Source organism: Rhinoraja longicauda, unplaced genomic scaffold (assembly GCF_053455715.1).
Source record: "Rhinoraja longicauda isolate Sanriku21f unplaced genomic scaffold, sRhiLon1.1 Scf001619, whole genome shotgun sequence".
NCBI lineage: Eukaryota > Metazoa > Chordata > Chondrichthyes > Rajiformes > Arhynchobatidae > Rhinoraja > Rhinoraja longicauda.
The window spans coordinates 1-22,815 of record NW_027602834.1 but is presented as its reverse complement, the minus strand read 5'-3'; the positions used below and the strand labels follow the sequence as shown (position 1 = coordinate 22,815).

Sequence of the window (22,815 nt, the reverse complement as noted above, 5' to 3'; positions counted from 1 at the left end):
GCAACCGGTGGAACCAGCACATTTCATGCGCAAACCCGTCTAACCACAAGTGTCTGTGTGTTTATAAAGCCAAGCGCAAGACACATGATATGTACAACCCCGTTTATTGTTAGCACAGAGATTCATTTGTGAAAATTACAAAACAAATCATGTAATCCTTGTTATTCGGTTCATTTGTCGATGTTATGTGGTGTCATCGTTCCAACAGTCCTGTAAATATATTCGCTCCCCCTAATAATCCCTTCCTCCAAAGGTTTTACTGTAACGTGTAAATAACACCTATCCATGTTCTCCACAGATGCTGCCTGACCCGCTGAGTTACTCCAGAACTCTGTGAAACGTCACCTATCCATGTTCTCCACAGATGCTGCCTGACCCGCTGAGTTACTCCAGCAGTCTGATTTCATTGGGATCGTCTCTCCGAACGGGGTGACACAGTACCAGGTGCCCAATACACACACTCTCAGCAGGGAAACAGGCCCTTCGGCCCACCTTGTCCATACCGACCACGATGCCCCATCTACACTAGTCCCACCTGTCCCCATGTGCCCCATAGCCCTCTGAACCTTTCCTACCCATGCACCTGTCTAAATGTTTTTAAATATTGTTATATTTCGCCTGCTGCCTGCCCTGTCCGACCAATTGAGTTTTGTGTTACTGCTCTCCCCGCAGTGTTGGCCTTCATAACAAGAGGAGTTGAGTATAGGAGCAAAGAGGTCCTTCTGCAGTTGTACAGGGCCCTAGTGAGACCGCACCTGGAGTACTGTGTGCAGTTTTGGACTCCAAATTTGAGGAAGGATATTCTTGCTATTGAGGGCGTGCAGCGTAGGTTTACTAGATTAATTCCCGGAATGGCGGGACTGTCATATGTTGAAAGACTGGAGCGTCTAGGCTTGTATACACTGGAATTTAGAAGGATGAGGGGGGGATCTTATCGAAACATACAAGATTATTAAGGGGTTGGGCACGTTAGAGGCAGGAAACATATTCCCAATGTTGGGGGAGTCCAGAACCAGGGGCCACAGTTTAAGAATAAGGGGTAGGCCATTTAGAACGGACACGAGGAAATCTTTTTCAGTCAGAGGGTGGTAAATCTGTGGAATTCTCTGCCTCAGAAGGCAGTGGAAGCCAGTTCTCTGAATGCATTCAAGAGAGAGCTAGATAGAGCTCTTAAGGATAGCGGAGTCAGGGGGTATGGGGAGTAGGCAGGAACGGGGTACTGATTGAGAACGATCAGCCATGATCACAGTGAATGGCGGTGCTGGCTGGAAGGGCCGAATGGCCTCCTCCTGCACCTGTTGTCTATTGGAATTTGGGGGTTAAATGGGAGCCGTTCAGCGCCGACCTGTTGTCCACCGGGTTTCTGCCCCACAGCCCCTGAGCACCGCTCCTGACGCCGGTCCCGGGACCCCACCCTTTTACACACCCGGAGCGGAACCGGAGCAGATTCTCAGCCACTCGTCGTCCAAAGTCCAAAAGAAAGGATAACATTTCTCCATGAATTTGTTCCCAGTGAAGGTGTGGAGATGGGACTTGGTGGCCGCGTCGTAAAATGAAACTGCCCCGGACTGGTAACTGAGATAAACTCCCACCCTCCCGGGGATGGGACGGGCGGGAAGAGGGGATGGAGGGGAGGTGCGTGCATGAAACTCGTCATCCAACCGCTCGATGCTCCAGACTCCAGTCTCCGGGGTCTTTGTGACCTCTCCCTCCCTCTCCACAGACTCTGCGGCGACTCCCAGACCCCAGTACCGACACCCCCCCACCTCCACCTCCCAGTAATGTCTCCCCGATGTGAACCCCTTCGATCCCAGCACACACGGCCAGTCTGTAAACCTCTTCCCGGTGTCAGGGAGACTCCTCTCTGTCCCGGTCCGTCTCACCCTCTTCCGATCCTCAGACACCTCGAGCTGCGCATGCGCTGTTTCCGCATCCAGGGTGACAGAGACTGGGGGGAGAAGCAGAGAATCAGAGAGTCCCCGGGGGGTCGGGGGGAGACTCGGGCAGCGCGGCCCCGGGACCGGGGGAGAGGCCGCTCGGCCTCGGGCACAGGCGGGCGGACAACTGGACGATGTCCCGGGGATTTCCCGCCCGCCAACATCCCACGGACAAAAACATGTTTCCCGGCGTTTCCTAATCGGGGCGGAAGTGGAGGGGAACCGGGTGAACGGTGAGGAATAAAAACAAACTGCTGGAGGAAGTCCGCGGGTCAGGCAGCACATGTGTAAGGAAATGACAGAACACGTTCAGGTCGGGACGCTGCTTCATTCTCATGCTCCCCTCTGCTCCCCCGGTACAAAGAGGACAATACTCGTAACATACATATATGTGCGTGTGAGTGTGTGTGTGTGTGTGCGTGAGTGTGCGTTTGTACATATCCACACACACACAGTCACACATACACAAACATATACACACACACGCACAATCATAAACACATTCACACACCTACATACACAGACACAAACATATACACACGCACACTCATTCACACACACACGTACATAGACACACAAACACACACACACACAAACACGCACATATAGACACACACACACACATATACAAACATATACACACACGCACACTCATAAACACATTCACACAGCAGTGTAAGAAAATAACTGCAGATGCTGGTACAAATCGAAGGTATTTATTCACAAAATGCTGGAGTAACTCAGCAGGTCAGGCAGCATCTCGGGAGAGAAGGAATGGATGACGTTTCGGGTCGAGACCCTCCTTCAGTCTGACCTGCTGAGTTACTCCAGCATTTTGTGAAATAAACACATTCACACACACACATACACAGACACACAAACAAATACACACGCACACTTATTCACAGACACACACACACATACATAGACACACACACAAACACACATACAGACACACATACATACACTCACACACGTATGCACACATACACACACACACTTATGCACACACACACAGATGCATAGACACACATATGCACAGACACGCACACATACACACTCACACTGATGGATATTCACTTTCCAAGCCAAAGGCTTGTTCACTCCTTAGGTCCAAATGCTTTTTGCTAAACTCAGATTTTTAGCACAGTAACTGCCCGGGGTTCAAGATGTTTGTTGTTCAGTGAGTTAGGAATCTAATCATAGAAACAGAAAATTTCATTCAGCCCATCGAGCCAGCACCGCCATTCAATATGATCATGGCGGCACGGTAGCGCAGCGGTAGAGTTGCTGCTTTACAGCGAATGCAGCACCGGAGACTCAGGTTCGATCCTGACTACGGGTGCTGCACTGTAAGGAGTTTGTACGTTCTCCCCGTGACCTGCGTGGGTTTTCTCCGAGATCTTCGGTTTCCTCCCACACTCCAAAGACGTACAGGTATGTAGGTTAATTGGCTGGGTAAATGTAAAAATTGTCCTTAGTGGGTATAGGATAGTGTTAATGTGCGGGGATCGCTGGGCGGCACGGACTTGGAGGGCCGAAAAGGCCTGTTTCCGGCTGTATATATATGATATGATGATATGATGATGGCTGATCATCCAGATTCTGTATCCCGTTCCTGCTTTCTCCCCATGTCCCTTGATTCCGTTAGCCCTCAGAGCTCTATCTAACTCTCTCTTGAAAACATCCAGTGAATTGGCCTCCACTGCCTTCTGTGGCAGAGAATTCCACAGATTCACAACTCTCTGGGTGAAAATGTTTTTGTTTATCTCAGTTCCAAATGGCCGACCCCCTTATTCTTATAATGTAACCCCTGGTTCTGGACTCCCCAACATGCGGAACATTTTTTCTGCATCTAGCCTGTCCAATCCCTTAAGAATTGTATATGTTTCTATAAGATCCCCATCTTATCCTTTTAAATTCCAGTGAATACAAGCCTAGTCGACCCATTCTTCCGACCCAGCGCGGGGCTTTGTTCACCCAGAGGCCCAGAAGCGGTTGGAGGCGGTTGGAGCAGCGTCCGGGCGGTAGGTTTAAAAACCCAGCGCGGGGCTTTGTTCACCCAGAGGCCCAGAAGCGGTTGGAGGCGGTTGGAGCAGCGTCCGGGCGGTAGGTTTAAAAACCCAGCGCGGGGCTTTGTTCACCCAGAGGCCCAGAAGCGGTTGGAGGCGGTTGGAGATAAAAACGTTCCCTCACACTTCAAAAGAAGTGTTCTGGAGGAAGCCGCTGATTGGTGGAAGCGGACTAGAGGAAGCAGCTTTTTGTTCGTACTTTTAGTTAAGGGTTCAGTGAGTTAAGGGTTCAGTGAGTTAAGTGTTCAGTGAGTTCAGGGTTCAGTGAGTTCAGGGTTCAGTGAGTTAAGGGTTCAGTGCTTTTTAGTAAAGATACAGTTTAAAGGATTAAGAGGGATTTGATTTAATTTGGGGGTAAGACATGTCAGATGAGATCGGCCCCGTGGAGTGCTCATCCTGCAACATGTGGGAGATCAGGGATATTGTCGGTGTCCCTGATGACTACGTGTGCAGGAAGTGTGTCCAGCTGCAGCTCCTGGCAAACCGCATTGAACGGTTGGAGCTGCGGTCGGACTCATTCTGGAGCATCCACGATGCTGAGAAGGTTGTGGATAGCACGTATAGTGAGTTGGCCACACCACAGGTAAAAGATAAGCGAACAGAAAGGAAACGGGTGGCCACTAGGCAGCGTAGCAGTAGGCAGGTAGTGCAGGAGTCCCCTGCGGTCATCTCCCTCCTAAACAGATATGCCATTTTGGATACTGTTGGGGGAGATGGCTCATCAGGGGAAGGCAGCAGCAGCCAAGTTCATGGCACCGTGGGTGGCTCTGCGGCAAAAGAGGGGAGGAAAAAGAGTGGAAGGGCTATAGTGATAGGGGATTCAATTGTAAGGGGAATAGATAGGCGTTTCTGCGGCCGCAAACGAGACTCCAGGATGGTATGTTGCCTCCCTGGTGCAAGGGTCAGGGATATCTCTGAGCGGCTGCAGGACATTCTGAAGGGGGAGGGTGAGCAGCCAGTTGTCGTGTTGCACGTTGGCACCAACGATTTAGGTAAAAAACGGGATGAGGTCCTACAAGGTGAATTTAGAGAGCTAGGAGATAAACTAAAAAGTAGGACCTCAAAGGTAATAATCTCTGGATTACTACCAGTGCCGCGTGCTAGTCAGAGTAGGAATAGGAGGATATTTCAGATGAATACGTGGCTTGAAAAATGGCGCAAGGGGGAGGGATTCAAATTTTTAGGACATTGGAACCAGTTCTGGGAGAGGTGGGACCAGTACAAACAGGACGGTCTGCACCTGAGCTGGAATGGAACCAATGTCCTAGGGGGAGTGTTTACTAGTGCTGCCGGGGAGGATTTAAACTAATGTGGCAGGGGGATGGGAGCTGGAGCAGAGAGACAGAGGGGTGTAAAATGAGGGTAGAAGCAACAGGTAGCAAGGTGAAAAGTAAAAGTGGTAGGCAGACAAATCCAGGGCAAAAATCAAAAAGGGCCACTTTTCAACATAATTGTATAAGGGGTAAGAGAGTTGTAAAAACAAGCCTGAAGGCTTTGTGTCTCAATGCAAGGAGTATACGTAATAAGGTGGATGAATTAAATGTGGAGATAGTTATTAATGATTATGATATAGTTGGGATTACGGAGACATGGCTCCAGGGTGACCAAGGCTGGGAGCTCAACATCCAGGGATATTCTATATTCAGGCGGGATAGACAGAAAGGAAAAGGAGGTGGGGTAGCGTTACTGGTTAGAGAGGAGATTAAAGCAGTGGAAAGGAAGGACATTAGCTTGGAGGAAGTGGAATCGATATGGGTAGAGCTACGAAACACTAAGGGGCAGAAAACGCTAGTGGGAGTTGTGTACAGGCCACCTAACAGCAGTAGTGAGGTTGGAGATGGCATCAAGCAGCAAATTAGAAATGCATGCACTAAAGGTGCAGCAGTTATAATGGGTGACTTCAATCTACATATAGATTGGGTGAACCAAACTGGCAGGGGTGCTGACGAAGAGGATTTCTTGGAATGTTTGAGAGATGGTTTTCTAAACCAACATGTCGAGGAACCAACGAGAGAACAGGCCATTCTAGATTGGGTATTGAGTAATGAGGAAGGGTTAGTTAGCAGTCTTGTTGTGCGAGGCCCCTTGGGCAAGAGTGATCATAATATGGTAGAGTTCTTCATTAGGATAGAGAGTGACAAAGTCGATACAGAAACAAGTGTTCTGAACTTAAAGAAAGGTAACTTTGAGGGTATGAGGCGTGAATTGTCCAAGATCGACTGGCGATTGATGCTGAAAGGGTTGACGGTGGACATGCAATGGAAGGCATTTAAAGGTCGCATGGATGAACTACAACAAGTGTTCATCCCAGTTCGGCAAAAGAACAAACCAGGAAAGGTAGTGCATCCGTGGCTAACAAGGGAAATCAAGGATAGTATTAAAACAAAAGATGTAGCATACAGATTAGCCAGAAAAAGTAGCATACCAGAGGACTGGGAGAAATTCAGAGTCAGCAGAGGAGGACAAAGGGCTTAATTAGGAAAGGGAAAATAGATTATGAGGGAAAACTGGCAAGGAACATAGAAACAGACTGCAAAAGCTTTTATAGATATGTCAAGAGAAAAAGATTAGTTAAGGCAAATGTAGGTCCCTTGCAGTCGGAAACAGGTGAATTGATCATAGGGAACAAGGAGATGGCAGACCAATTGAACAAATACTTTGGTTCTGTCTTCACTAAGGAAGACATAAACCGTCTGCCGGAAATAGCGGGGGACCGGTGGTCTAATGAGATGGAGGAACTGAGGGAAATCCAGGTTAGTCGGGAAGTGGTGTTAGGTAAATTAAATGGATTAAAGGCAGATAAATCCCCAGGGCCAGATAGGCGGCATCCCAGAGTGCTTAAGGAAGTAGCCTCAGAAATAGTGGATGCATTAGTGATAATTTTTCAAAACTCTTTAGATTCTGGAGTAGTTCCTGAGGACTGGAGGGTAGCTAATGTAATCCCACTTTTTAAAAAGGGAGGGAGAGAGAAAACGGGGAATTATAGACCAGTTAGCCTAACATCGGTAGTGGGGAAAATGCTAGAGTCAGTTATTAAAGATGTGATAGCATCACATTTGGAAAGTGGTGAAATCATCGGACAAAGTCAGCATGGATTTACCAAAGGCAAATCATGTCTGACGAATCTTATAGAATTTTTCGAGGATGTAACTAGTAGAGTGGATAAGGGAGAACCAGTCGATGTGTTATATCTGGACTTTCAGAAGACCTTCGACAAGGTCCCACATAGGAGATTGGTGTACAAATTTAAAGCACACGGTATTGAGGGTTCAGTTTTGAGGTGGATAGAAAATTGGTTGGCGGACAGGAAGCAAAGAGTAGGAATAAACGGGTCCTTTTCGGAATGGCAGGCAGTGACTAGTGGGGTACCGCAAGGCTCAGTGCTGGGACCCCAGTTATTTACAGTGTATATTAATGATTTGGACGAGGGAATTGAATGCAACATCTCTAAGTTTGCGGATGACACGAAGTTGGGTGGCAGTGTTAGCTGTGAGGAGGATGCTAGGAGGCTGCAGAGTGACTTGGATAGATTAGGCGAGTGGGCAAATGCATGGCAGATGCAATATAATGTGGATAAATGTGAGGTTATCCACTTTGGCGGCAAGAACAGGAAAGCAGAGTATTACCTGAATGGTGACCGATTGGGAGAAGGGGAGATGCAACGTGACCTGGGTGTCATGGTGCACCAGTCATTGAAAGCAAGCATGCAGGTGCAGCAGGCAGTGAAGAAAGCGAATTGTATGTTGGCATTCATAGCAAGAGGATTTGAGTTTAGGAGCAGGGAGGTTCTGCTGCAGTTGTACAGGGCCTTGGTGAGACCGCACCTGGAGTATTGTGTGCAGTTTTGGTCTCCTAACCTGAGGAAAGACGTTCTTGCCTTAGAGGGAGTACAGAGAAGGTTCACCAGATTAATCCCTGGGATGGCGGGACTTGCATATGAGGAAAGGCTGGATAGACTGGGCTTGTACTCGCTGGAATTTGGAAGACTGAGGGGGGATCTCAGCACACGGTATTGAGGGTTCAGTGTTGAGGTGGATAGAAAATTGGTTGGCGGACAGGAAGCAAAGAGTAGGAATAAAAGGGTCCTTTTCGGAATGGCAGGCAGTGACTAGTGGGGTACCGCAAGGCTCAGTGCTGGGACCCCAGTTATTTACAGTGTATATTAATGATTTGGACGAGGGAATTGAATGCAATATCTCTAAGTTTGCGGATGACACGAAGCTGGGTGGCAGTGTTAGCTGCGAGGAGGATGCTAGGAGGCTGCAGAGTGACTTGGATAGATTAGGCGAGTGGGCAAATGCATGGCAGATGCAATATAATGTGGATAAATGTGAGGTTATCCACTTTGGCGGCAAGAACAGGAAAGCAGAGTATTACCTGAATGGTGACCGATTGGGAGAAGGGGAGATGCAACGTGACCTGGGTGTCATGGTGCACCAGTCATTGAAAGCAAGCATGCAGGTGCAGCAGGCAGTGAAGAAAGCGATTGGTATGTTGGCATTCATAGCAAGAGGATTTGAGTTTAGGAGCAGGGAGGTTCTGCTGCAGTTGTACAGGGCCTTGGTGAGACCGCACCTGGAGTATTGTGTGCAGTTTTGGTCTCCTAACCTGAGGAAAGACGTTCTTGCCTTAGAGGGAGTACAGAGAAGGTTCACCAGATTGATCCCTGGGATGGCGGGACTTACATATGAGGAAAGACTAGATAGACTGGGCTTGTACTCGCTGGAATTTAGGAGACTGAGGGGGGTCTTATAGAAACATATAAAATTCTTAAGGGGTTGGAGAGGCTAGATGCGGGAAGATTGTTCCCGATGTTGGGGGAGTCCAGAACTAGGGGTCACAGCTTAAGGATAAGAGGGAAGTCTTTTAGGACCGAGATGAGAAAACATTTCTTCACACAGAGAGTGGTGAGTCTGTGGAATTCTCTGCCACAGAAGGTAGTTGAGGCCAGTTCATTGGCTATATTTAAGAGGGAGTTAGATGTGGCCCTTTTTGCTAGAGGGATCAGGGGGTATGGAGAGAAGGCAGGTACAGGCTACTGAGCTGAATGATCAGCCATGATCATATTGAATGGCGGTGCAGGCTCGAAGGGCCGAATGGCCTACTCCTGCACCTATTTTCTATGTTTCTATGATCTTATAGAAACATATAAAATTCTTAAGGGGTTGGAGAGGCTAGATGCGGGAAGATTGTTCCCGATTTTGGGGGAGTCCAGAACCAGGGGTCACAGCTTAAGAATAAGGGGGAAGTCTTTTAGGACCGAGATGAGAAAACATTTCTTCACACAGAGAATGGTGATTCTGTGGAATTCTCTGCCACAGAAGGTAGTTGAGGCCAGTTCATTGGCTATATTTAAGAGGGAGTTAGATGTGGCCCTTTTTGCTAAAGGGATCAGGGGGTATGGAGAGAAGGCAGGTACAGGCTACTGAGCTGGATGATCAGCCATGATCATATTGAATGGCGGTGCAGGCTCGAAGGGCCGAATGGCCTACTCCTGCACCTATTTTCTATGTTTCTATGTTTCTATCATATGTCAGTCCCGCCATCCCGGAAATAACCTGGTGAACCTACGCTGCACTCCCTCAATAGCAAGAATGTCCTTCCTCAAATTAGGAATCCTTCCTCATGCCAATACCCAGTCTATGACGGCCTGCCCTCCAGTTGGTTCCTCTACATATTGGCTTAGAAAACCATCCCGTATACATTCTATGAAATCCTCCTCCTCTGTGTTGTTACCAATTTAGTTGGCCCAAAATATATGTAGATTAAAGTCACCCATGACAACTGATGAACTGCTTGTTCCTCGGCTGCTCATTGGTACGTTATCCTCAATTGTTAGAATTATACTTGTGTTTTGGAAATCCTATGTAAACTATGACCTCTGTTAACATTACTCCTCAGAATTAAACGTGCTTCATTTAAAACTATAACTGTGTTTATTCTGCGTCGTTAGCTGGAAGTGACCGCGCCTTGTTTGGGAGGGACGACCCACGGCTGTGAATAGTGATTATTGACACCTAACCCCTTCAGCAGTGGGCAGAGCAGTGAAATAAGTCAGTCTTTGAGATAAAGGTTGATGCAGTGTAACCCCCTTATAGCGAGAGCACATGTAGGTGCTTAGAGCAGATAAGACTGAAAGACGACTTTAGTTTATGGTCTCAGACTGGTAATCTCAATATCATCACCGCACACGCACATACACATACACACGCACACACACTACACACACACACACACACTACACACTCACACACACACGCACAGAGACACACACGACACACACACACACTACACACACACACACACACACACACTACACACTCACACACACACACACACACACACACACACAAACACACACACAAACACACACGTACACACACACTCACTCATACACACACGCACAGTCCTACACGCACGCACTCACACATTACACATTCACACACTCACACGCGCGCGCACGCGCACACACACACACACACACAGTTACACACACACACAGACATGCACAGCCACACAGACACAGACAAGCACTCACATACTACAACACACACACACTCACTCACTCACACACACCCACACTCACTCACGTACACACACACAGTCCCACACACACGCACTCACACACTACACACTCTCACACACACACACACACAGGCACACAGTCACACACACACACACACAGACACTCTCACGCGCACTCACACACACACAGTCACACACACACAGACACTCTCACGCGCACTCACACACACACACACACACACACAGGCACACAGTCACACACACACACACACACAGACACTCTCACGCGCACTCACACACACACAGTCACACACACACAGACACACACACACAGACACTCTCACGCGCACTCACACACACACAGTCACACACACACACTCACACTCTACACTCACACACACACAGTCACACACAGACACGCACACCACACTCACGTAAACCAAGATCTTACCTTGGTGGCCACGTATCCTCTTCCACTCTGAAAACAGAAACAACAAACAAGACTGAAGAAAACTCGCTGGAATCTAATCTACTATTAATTTCATAGCAAAGAGCTTTAAATGTGTAGAGATGCTTCCCGTGGACCCACTGCGGTTTCACTACAAGCTGACCATGGTGATCATTTTGCTTCACATTGTTACCTACAGTCACTCTCCACCATATCTATCTCTGCGGTTTAGTAGGATATCGTGCCCACATTTCCTCACCAGTCCATCCCACAGTTAAAGCTCAGATATGTGGACACTGAGACCCGCTGATGGCAAATGCTGTTTTTGCCAGAGTTCAGCTGACCGGATTTTAAGGGATTCCCCAGGTTACACCAGCTGATGGAAACAAATTGACAGGTTTGGTCCGGAAATTCTGAGCCCCCCTCGGTCATGGCTGACCATGGGTGAGAGATGTGTGGTCGGATGCAAGCCTGGGCGATGTCACATGAAGGACAGGCTTTTGCCCATGCAGCACGTCCCCCCTCTCCACGTTGCTGATCGATCCAAAGGAACAGCAGGGCCATTACAGTTTGGCACCAGTGCCGTGGCAGGAGCTGCTAGCATGACGTTGTAGACAACGACAAACTGCCTTCGGGACTCTGGATTTTCTTGAGGTTTACTCCTGGAGCCTTTTCCGTGACTGAATACAACCACAAGGCAGTGGAGGTTTTAGACCAGGGTCTTCCCTCTGCTACATGGACTGCTTTCCCAGGCTGACCAGCCTCATCCGCCCGAGACGCGAGGGGGCAGGAGGGGGAGGGGGAGGGGGAAGGGGAGGGGGAGGGGGATGGGGAGGAGGGGTAGCGGGATGAGATAGAGAAGGGGGGAGAGAGAGAGAGAGAAATAGGCAAAAACATGGCAAACATGTACAGCACACCGATGCACACGCGCGCAGACATGTGCAACCTCATGCACTTGTGTGCATACAGTTCTATCGTCATCCCAGGATCAGGATGGAGAATAATCCGGTCACCTAACTTGTTTAGCTGAAAAACCTGTGAGATGCCCAGACTACAATGCAGCAGTGTGTGTGTGTGTGAGTGCGTTTGTGTGTGTGTGTGAGTGTGTGCGTGTGTATGTGTTTGTGTGTGTGTTTGTGTGAGTGTATTTGTGAGTGTGTGTGAGCGTGTGTGTGTGCGAGTATGATTGTGTGTGTGAATGTGTGTGTGTGAATGTGTGTGTGTGAATGTGTGTGTGAATGTGTCTGCGTGTGAATGCGTGTGCGTGTGAATGCGTGTGTGTGCGTGAGTGTGTGTGCGCGTGTGTGTGTGCGTGTGTTTGGTGGGGAGGGGTGAGGAACATACCTGACTGAACAAGGTGTGTCCATTGTCCTAAAAAGAAACAGGAAAGGTAAGGCATGAATAAAGTCCTTCAGAACACGCATCAGTGAACAAAGGCCCAGGTTTGCTTTAAGGACACATTCATAGCAAGGGGATTCGAGTATAGGAGCAGGGAGGTTCTGCTGCAGTTGTACAGGGCCTTGGTGAGACCACACCTGGAGTATTGTGTACAGTTTTGGTCTCCTAATCTGAGGAAAGACATTCTTGCCATAGAGGGAGTACAGAGAAGGTTCACCAGATTGATTCCTGGGATGGCAGGACTTTCATATGAAGAAAGACTGGATAGACTAGGCTTATTCTCGCTGGAATTTAGAAGACTGAGGGGGGATCTTATAGAAACATATAAAATTCTTAAGGGGTTGGAGAGGCTAGATGCAGGAAGATTGTTCCCGATGTTGGGGGAGTCCAGAACCAGGGGTCACAGTTTAAGGATAAGGGGGAAGTCTTTTAGGACCGAGATGAGAAAACATTTCTTCACACAGAGCGTGGTGAGTCTGTGGAATTCTCTGCCACATAAGGTAGTTGAGGCCAGTTCATTGGCTATATTTAAGAGGGAGTTAGATGCGGCCCTTGTGGCTAAAGGGATCAGGGGGTATGGAGAGAAGGCAGGTACAGGATACTGAGTTGGATGATCAGCCATGATCATATTGAATGGCGATGCGTACAGGCTCAAAGGGCCGAATGGCCTACTCCTGCGCCTATTTTCTATGTTTCTAAACATAGCACAAAAAGTAAGGAAATTTGTGTTTGGTAGATTATTTCTTTGTTGTAACAATGCTTCGTGGCAATAAATCTTATACCGTTGGAAAGCCTGTTTATTTCCCTTTTAAATGGTGCCACATTTGTAAGGAACATGCATTTGTGGGATGAGCAGCAGAGCTGAGTATATGGGTTGCGCCCATGAAAAATTTGCCAAATCTTCTCTGCCAATGCCAAACAGCTTATTCTGCTGTTTCTATTGACTCTTGTTTTGAGCTTCTGGTACCCCCAGGTGCTGACAATCAGGTGCCTGATTGGCACCTGATTGGCAGCATCTGTGAGCATGGGCCCTGCTACAGTGGTCAGTAGGTGTCTGCTCCAAGAATCGGCATGTCACGTTTGACTGATCTGGATAGGGCCCGTGCGATAGGGCAATTTCAAGCTGGTGTTCCGCAAAACCAAGTTGCGGCATTATTTGGAGTGAGCCCTAGTACCATCTCCAAAGTGAAGGCCAAGTTCCATATAACGGGGGATGTCAGAGACAGGCCGCGAAGTGGGCGTCCCAAGAAGACAACACCCGAAGAAGACCGTTTCCTCACCCTGTCAGCACTTAGGAACCGTAGGCTGTCTTCTACAGATTTGCAGTCAAGGTTTGCAGGACGATATGGCCGACGGCTCTCTGCCCAGACAATTCGGAACAGACTGCACGCAGCCGATCTCTGGTCTCATAGGGCTGCCAGGAGGCCTGCCATGACTGCCATTCACCGTCAGGCCCGTTTGCGCTGGTGTCGGCAACACGTGCACTGGAACCTGAACATGTGGAGGAACGTTATGTTCAGCGATGAGTCCAGATTCTGCCCACGGCAGTTGGATCATAGGGTCAAAGTGTGGAGAAGACGTGGAGAACGCTATGCTGATTGCTGCATCGATAGAGTAACATCTTTTGGTGGAGGCAGTGTGATGGTGTGGGGCGGCATCTCCCTCACTGGAAAAATGAGGCTTGTCATCATTGGAGGCAATCTAAATGCAGAGAGATATCGAGATGAGATTCTGCAACCAGTGGCAATCCCATATCTCCATAGTCTGGGACCGAACTCTATCCTCCAAGATGACAATGCTCGCTCCCACAGAGCAGGGTTTCTCAGAGACTACCTCCAGAATTTGGGAATGGAGAGGATGGAATGGCCTGCCAGCAGTCCTGACCTCAACCCCATTGAACACTTGTGGGATCAGCTTGGGCGTGCTGTTCGTGCCAGAGTGACCAACACAACCACATTGGCTGACTTGCGACAAATGCTGGTTGAAGAATGGGATGCCATCCCACAACTTACAAAATGGCGGCACTGCCCTAGCAGCTGCCGCTCACCTGCGGTCCATTTGTCTTTGTGTTTTTGTTGGGTTTTTTTGGTCTTAATTGTAGTTGTGATGTGGTGTTTTTGTGTTTGTGTACTGTGTGTGTATGTGGGGGGGAGGGGGAAACTGTAAATATGTGTCCCTTCAGAACGGAGACCCGACCTTTGTTTTCTGGGCCGTGTCTCCGTTCCAGCTGCGGCCTACCATCGGCCCAACTCCTGGAGCTGGCGGCCTCCAGGGCTCTGGTTCGCAGAGCCCGCGGATCGGACTTACCACCACCGGAGCCGGCCGTCTTCGGAGGCTGCGGGAGCGGCTGCGACTGCGACTTGCCTTAGGCTCGGGCCGCGTGGATGCCGACATCGGGAGCTCCGGCAGCGGCAGCGGGTTCGCCCGCCCCGGATCACGGGGCTTGGGTCGCGGACATTTCACCGTCCGGCGCGGCCTAAGATGGCCGCGGGATATTTCTCTGCTGGGCGGGGGCTTCAATGTCGGGAGCCACGACCGCCCCGACGTGCAGCAACAGCGGCAGCAGCAGCGTGTTCGCCCGCCCCGGATCGGACTTATCATCGGCGGAGCCGGCCGTCTTCGGAGGCTGCGGGAGCGGCTGCGACGCGACGCGCCTTGGGCTTGGCCCGCTGTGGACCGTCCGGCGCGGCCTGCAACCACAACAACCTGACTGCGGGCAAGGACAGCAGGAGAAGGGAAAGACATTGTGGCCTTCCATCACAGTGAGGAGAGAGAGGACTGGAGGAGACTCACTGTGATGGATGTTTCTTTGATGGATGTTTCTTTTTTTTGTGTGTTTTTGGGGTTGGGTGGTTTGAGTGCCTGTTTGATGCTTTTGTTGTTGGACTGTGTTTTTGGGGGTTTTGGGGTGTGTGATTTGAATGCCTATTTAATGCTTCTATTGTTGGACTGTGTTTTGGGGGGTTTTTGGGGTTGGGTAATTTGGGTGCCTGTTTAGTGGTTTTATTGTTGGACTGTAGGTGATTGAATTAACATTTTGTTCAAGATGGCCGCGCCGTTGTTTTTGGCTGCCTGCCACTGTATGTTTCTTTTTTTTCCTAGTCAGATGTGCAGCACTTTGGTCAACGTGGGTTGTTTTTAAATGTGCTATACAAATAAATTGACTTGACTTGACTTGACTAACAGTGTGTGACCAGGCTGGTGACCAGCATGAGGAGGAGGTGCCAGGCTGTTGTGGCTGTATATGGTTCTTCCACACGCTACTGAGGCTCCTGTTTATTAAATGAATAAATTGTTAAATTGCCAATATGTCTTGTTTCTTGTTTCAAACAACACCGAACAAGAGTCAATGGCAGAATAAGCTGTTTGGCATTGGCAGAGAAGATTTGGCAGATTTTTCATGGGCGCAACCCACATACTCAGCTCTGCTGCTCATCCCACAAATGCATGTTCCTTACAAATGTGGCACCATTTAAAAGGGAAATAAACAGGCTTTCCAACGGTATAAGATTTATTGCCAAGAAGCATTGTTACAACAAAGAAATAATCTACCAAACACAAATTTCCTTACTTTTTGTGCTATGTTTATGTTATGGATTCGAGCAACAGATTAAAGGCACTAGCCTGGGTTTAACCTCCCACTGCGTGAATCCCTGCCTGTGTTGCCCTGCTGTGTCACGGTGTAGGTACACGCCACGCCATGACCTTACTCCACCAGGTGGGTGTCTCTGGTCCCCAATACACCTACTAACACAGCTATGGCCGAGTAGGGAAGTCACTGGGGAGGAGGATGTAAGTATGCTTGTCCCACGGCTGTACTCTGGTATTATTCCCATTGCTCTACCTGTTGGACGTATATGGCTTGATCTCATTCATGTATAATATGATGATTTAATGGGATAAAACACAGCCAAAATATTCTCACCGTGTCGGAGTACAAGGAGCAATAATAAACCAACGATAGACACAGAAAGCTGGAGTAACTCAGCGGGACAGACAGCATCTCTGGAGAGAAGAAAGTTTCGTGTCGAGACCCTTCTTCCTAATAATAAACCAACGATAGACACAGAAAGCTGGAGTAACTGGAGACCCTTCTTCCTAATAATAAACCAACGGCAGGATTAGGTTTAGGGATTTCGGTGTATTATTGTCACGTGTGATGAGGTACAGTGAACAGCTTTGTTTCGCATGCCATCCAATCAGATCAGATAATACGATGCATAAATACTTTCAAGTCCAACTCAAGTCCAATAGGTAGAGCAATGGGGGATATACAGAGTGGAGAATGTAGTTCCCAGCATTGTTCAAGTCCAATAGGTAGAGCAAAGGGGGAGATACAGAGTGCAGAATGTTGTTCTCAGCATTGTAGCGCATCAGTTCCACAGACAATGTCCAATGTCCGCAATGGGGTCGAGGTGAATCGGACAGTGCCCCAGCTTATGGAAGGGCCGTTCAGAAGGCTGATAACAGGGCGCAAGAAGCTGTACCTGAGTCTGGTGGTGCGCGCTTTCTAGCTTCTGTACCTTCTGTCAGACGGGTGCAGGAAAAAGAATGAACGACTGGGGGTGGGACAGGGACCAGTCTTTGATTATGTTGGCTGCTTTTCCGAGGCAGCGTGATGTGCAGATGGAGCCAATTGTGGGGAGTTTAATCTGTGTGATGGACTGGGCTACATCTACAATGGTGGAGAGTGTGGTGTGTGTGATGGACTGGGCTACATCTACAATGATGGAGAGTGTGGTGTGTGTGATGGACTGGGCTACATCTACAATGATGGAGAGTGTGGTGTGTGTGATGGACTGGGCTACATCTACAATGTTGGGGAGTGTGGTGTGTGTGATGGACTGGGCTACATCTACAATGGTGGGGAGTGGGGTGTGTGATGGACTGGGCTACATCTACAATGGTGGGGAGTGGGGTGTATGTGAATTACTGGGCTACATCTACAATGGTGGGGTGTGTGATGGACTGGGCTACATCTACAATGGTGGGGAGTGTGGTGTGTGTGAATTACTGGGCTACATCTACATCTCTCAGCAATTTCTTGTGATCTCGGCTGGACATGCTGAATTTCCTCAGTCTCCTAAGCAAGTAGACATTGAGTGGCATCTTGGTTGTTGCTTCACTCTCCCTGGTCCACAACAGATCAGTGGGAATATTAACACCGAGATACATGAGGCTCACAACCACTTGCACTTCGCACCATTAATGCTGATTGGGGCCTGTACTCCATCGGCATTACTGAAATTAACGCACAAACACGCACGTCTTCGGGATGTGGAAGGAAACCGGAGGACACCGGTCACAGGGAGAACATGCAAACTCCACACAGACAGCACCCGGGGTCAGGATCGAACCCATGTCTCTGGCGCTGTGAGATATCAATTCTACCAGCAGCGCCACTGTGTCGCCATTCCTTCTCTTTTGTGAATATTTCTATACTAAATTCTTACCAAGTTCTACGATGGATTTGCGCCGTTCCAGCTCTGGAAGGAGAAACCAGTGTTACATTGGAACAGTGAGCATCGGAGACAATGAACATCAGAGTCAGGGGGCAATCCAAACAAGGCTGGAAATAAGTGCAGCACAATGAGGGAAGTTCCACGTGCGCACACAGATGTCACATCTGCCCGTTTACCCCATTCCCCCACCTCCCGGGCCACTGATACGCTCTCCAGGGCCAGGGGCAACAATTACCACTGGATGGTCAGAGCCCGCGGAGAGTGCTCTGGTTTCCCACTGAACTTACACTGGGAATCAGGGAGTTCCTGACCCGCATCTCACGCTGTTGTTTAACGTACCTTTAATGCGTCTGTTTTGTTTCACGTTCCAATAAAACACAGCACCGTTGGCGGCAATGAGAAGACAAATGGTGAGGACTAGCGGCAGGACCCAGTCAGGAACGCCAGGGAACATTTCATCTGCAGAGTGAAGACAGTGAATCAGACAGTGACAGTGTCTCACACACACACACACGCACACAGACACACGCACACAGACACGCACGCACACACACGCACGCACACACACATACACACACACACACACACCTACACACGCACGCACACGCACACACACACATACACACACACACCTGCACACACACACCTGCACACACACACACACACCTGCACACACACCTGCACACACACGCACGCACACAGATACACGCACACAGATACACACACACACACACAGATACACACACATACACACACACATACACACACACACACACATATACACACATGCACATATACATACAAATACACATACATATACCTTTACATTTACATATATACACATACACATATATACATATATATACACCAGTTTATGTATGAGCATATATAGTGTATATATCTGTAACAATATATATCCTCACTTGGGCTACAAATTTAAATTTTGATGTAATTCCCAAGGATGAATTTTGGGACGGGTGGGAGGAGCCAGCCACTTGGTCTAGATGATGCCCCAACATGGTCCATGCCGGCCAACGCCACAGATTGTTGGTCCTCCCTTCCATGGGGTGGCAGCAGCGGTTTGCAATGTGGTGCATCCCGACATGCACACGTGGAACCTCGCTCTCCCAGCGGGCAGAGCAGCGACTGGATGGAGGTTTACAGTGACGGGCAATTAGATACTCATGGGTTACCCTTGTAGACTTGGACAGAGAGCCTTCAATTCGGGCTAGTCATGAAAAGACAACGTTGGAGGTGACGCTTCTGTTTATACCGCGTCCCCACCTCTATTCAGATCAAAGCTTCATCTACATTCACAGTCTTGTGATTCACTCAGACACCGGTGTCAGGGTGATTCAAGTGAACCCAACCCAATGGAACAGATCCCTCTTCCCCCCGCACTGGGACCACTGCCTGACGACTTGGAGCCCATTTCCCCCACAATGATTGTGGACCCATATGGCAACTGCATGACCCCATTCGCCCGGTGCCAATTTCCACATGTCTCGGATAGTCATCCAGACACCTTTCCCTTCACGGTTCGGATTTGTAATCGGACCATGACGGCTCCATCAGCAGAACCTTCATCCCAGTCCTAGCGGTGTCAATGGTTCCCATGTGGTCAATGTGACAGGACCGTGCGTGACAATGTTCTGGCAGTCCTCATGGTTTGTCCATTTAAGACCTTTCAGGAGAGCGTCATGGATTTAAAAGAGTTTGTGTTGATGTCCAACTTGTTTGGACAAGTTGTGGACTCAGTTGGCCTTTCATGCAGATGAATGAATGAATACGTTTATTGGCCAAGTATGTGCACATACAAGGAATGTGCCTTGGTGCTCCCCTCACAAATGCCAACACAAACAATAGACATTAGACAATAGACAATATGTGCTGGAGGAGGCCATTCGGCCCTTCGAGCCAGCACCGCCATTCAATTTGATCATGGCTGAACATTCTCAATCAATACCCCGTTCCTGCCTTCTCCCCATACCCCCTGCCTCCGCTATCCTTAAGAGCTCTATCTAGCTCTTTCTTGAATGCATTCAGAGAATTGGCCTCCACTGCCTTCTGAGGCAGAGAATTCCACAGATTTACAACTCTCTGACTGAAAAAGTTTTTCCTCATCTCATTTTTAAATGGCCTAACCCTTATTCTTAAATGGTGGTCCCTTGTTCTGGACTCCCCCAACATTGGGAACATGTTTCCTGCCTCTAACGTGTCCAAACCCTTAATAATCTTATACATTTCGATAAGATCTCCTCTCATCCTTCTGAATTCCAGTGTATACAAGCCTAGTCTATCCAGTCTTTCAACATACGACAGTCCCGCCATTCCGGGAATTAACCTAGTAAACCTACGCTGCACGCCCTCAATAGCAAGAATATCCTTCCTCAAATTTGGAGACCAAAACTGCACACAGTACTCCAGGTGCGGTCTCACTAGGACCCTGTACATCTGCAGAAGTACCTATTTGCTCCTGTACTCAACTCCTCTTGTTATGAAGGCCAACATTCAATTGGCTTTCTTCACTGCCTAACATACAGTTAACAATTAAGAATAAATTATGATGCAGATTTAAAAGGCAGTAAAGCAGCAGGATCGGCGCATACAGTAAACATTCTTTAAAAATCAGTGATAATTTCCCCACAGAAGTGAGATGTAGCTGAACCGTTAGTGAGAAACATGTGAATACCCCAGTTAACATTCTGGGCAGTCGTGGTTTCAATGGGATGTAAATCTCTTCATACTTCAATGATCAAACAGAAACGTTTACAAACCTGATATCTTAACAATTGCCTCATGTTGTATGTTTAACCATCTGTATCGAACAACACACTTGAACTTGTTCGTTGACTGCCTCGTTACTGTCACCTGGCTCTCCACATTTATAAGACCTTCCGTGTCTTCATGGTATCTTGTTTCAGCTCGTGGTAAAACCTGTCCATCCTCGCCGATCCACAGCATCTCTGGTCCAGGATACCATCCACCGGATTTACACACGAGCTGGATTCCATCTCCCTGGTATCCCAGCAACTGAATCCGGGGCTTACTGCCCAAAACTGCATCAGTGACAGATGCAGAAATAACAATTGTCAGGAAGAATAGCAACTTCGACCAGACAGCATTTTGTTCAAGGTCCCAAACCCTCTTGCAACAATACTTTTACAATTTACAATTATTTCTAGTTCCCATGCAAAGTCTTTGAGCTGAAACATCAACTCTGCTTCTCTCTCCCCAGTCGCTGCCTGACCTGCTGAGTGTTTTCAGCATTTCCGTAAATAAATGCAGGTGGGTTTTATTTACATGGTAAATGATTGGGCCCTGGAGAGTGTGGTGGAAAGGAGATCCTGACTACGGGTGCTGTCTGTTCGGAGTTTGCACGTTCTCCCCGTGACCTGCGTGAGTTTTCTCCGAGTTCTTCGGTTTCCTCCCACACTCCAATGACGTACAGGTTTGTAGATTAATTGGCTTGGTGTATGTGTAAATTGTCGATAGTGTGTGTAGGACAGTGTTAATGTGCCAGCATCGCTAGTCGGTGTGGTGGGCCGAAGGGCCTGTTTCCGCGCTGTATCTCTAAACTAAACATTCATTTATAGGTAATAATATCAATGCATTTACTTACTCACCTTGAACTCGCAGTTGAGCTGGAGATGCTTCATTCTCAGTTCTGTCTGTAACTGAACATGTTTATTCCCCTTCATCAAGCCTCCTTACGTTCATTATTCTGAGGGAAATGTTCCCTTTGGCCAGTTCATCTTTAAACAGTTGGGCCCTTGCTCTGTAATCCTGGTGTTGAGCGAGGGCGTCACTTTGTCCATGTCTGTACACGAGGACTGGCGAGGCGAGTCCTGACTTCCTCCACTGCACCTCCATGTCGCTGGTCAATATATCTGGCACAAGCTGGCACTCCAACACCACATCTCCACCTACAGTGGCTGCAAAATCACCATCGCCCGGTACAATTACGGCAAATTCACCTGGGGATCAATGCAAATAATTGAAAACATAATTATTTAAGGAATCAATCATGTAAAAATAGAAAACAAAATGAACATCAGGAAAGTTGCATCGTTCTGTGCGCACAAAGACCAACAGCAGTTATTTCATGAGGGCTTGAATACAAAAACAGGGATGTAATGCTGAGGCTATAGAGGGCGCTGGTCAGGTCGCATTTGGGGAATTGTGAGCAATTTTGGGCACCATAACAGAGAAAGAGTGTGCTGGCTCTGGAAAGAGTCCAGAAGTGATATCTCAGAATGATCCCAGGAAAGAGTGGGTTAAACATAGAAAATAGGAGCAGGAGTAGGCCATTCGGCCCTTCGAGCCTGCACTGCCATTCAATATGATCATTGCTGATCATCCAGCTCAGTAACCTGTACCCGCCTTCTCTCCATATCCCCTGATCCCTTTAGCCACAAGGGCCACATCTAACTCCCTCTTAAATATAGCCAATGAACTGGCCTCAACTACCTTCTGTGGCAGAGAATTCCACAGACTCACCACTCTCTGTGTGAAAAAATGTTTTCTCATCTCGGTCCTAAAAGACATCCCCCTTATCCTTAAGCTGTGACCCCTGGTTCTGGTTAACATATGATGAGCGTTTGACGGCTCTAGTTTAGAAGGAAGGAGGGGGGGGAGGCTCAGTGAATGGCGGAGTAGACGATGGGCGCAATGACCATAATCTGCTCCTATCACGTATGATCTTGTGACCTTATGATCCAGAGATGAACCCAGGATATGAACATTTTCACGAGCTGTTCACGATTTATGTTTTATATAACGTTGGGGTCTCAACACCAATCCCCGTGGTACACCATGCCTTCCGTCTTGCCACCCAGAGAGAAAAAACCCCACTGGCACCCATTCTCTGATTCTCCTGCTATCTTGATTATCCATGAAAATGTGGTTGCCTCCTGCTCCTGCAGTCCCCATCGTCGCCCACAGAGGGAGCAAGAACCTCACATCTGATCGTA

At 48.4% G+C, this 22,815-nt stretch overlaps 1 protein-coding gene across 1 annotated transcript; it reads right to left on the bottom strand.

The window, feature by feature from the left end:
- Window positions 1-866: 866 nt before the first annotated feature.
- On the bottom strand, window positions 867-21,819 carry LOC144591732 (butyrophilin subfamily 1 member A1-like; the record flags this gene model as incomplete). Its single annotated transcript, XM_078395763.1, is given in 6 exon segments — window positions 867-1,948; window positions 10,986-11,012; window positions 17,834-17,866; window positions 18,182-18,301; window positions 20,620-20,901; window positions 21,469-21,819. Coding segments are annotated over 6 exon segments (1,343 nt in total), but the record flags the coding sequence as incomplete, so codon positions are not given.
- Between the last annotated feature and the right edge of the window lie 996 nt (window positions 21,820-22,815).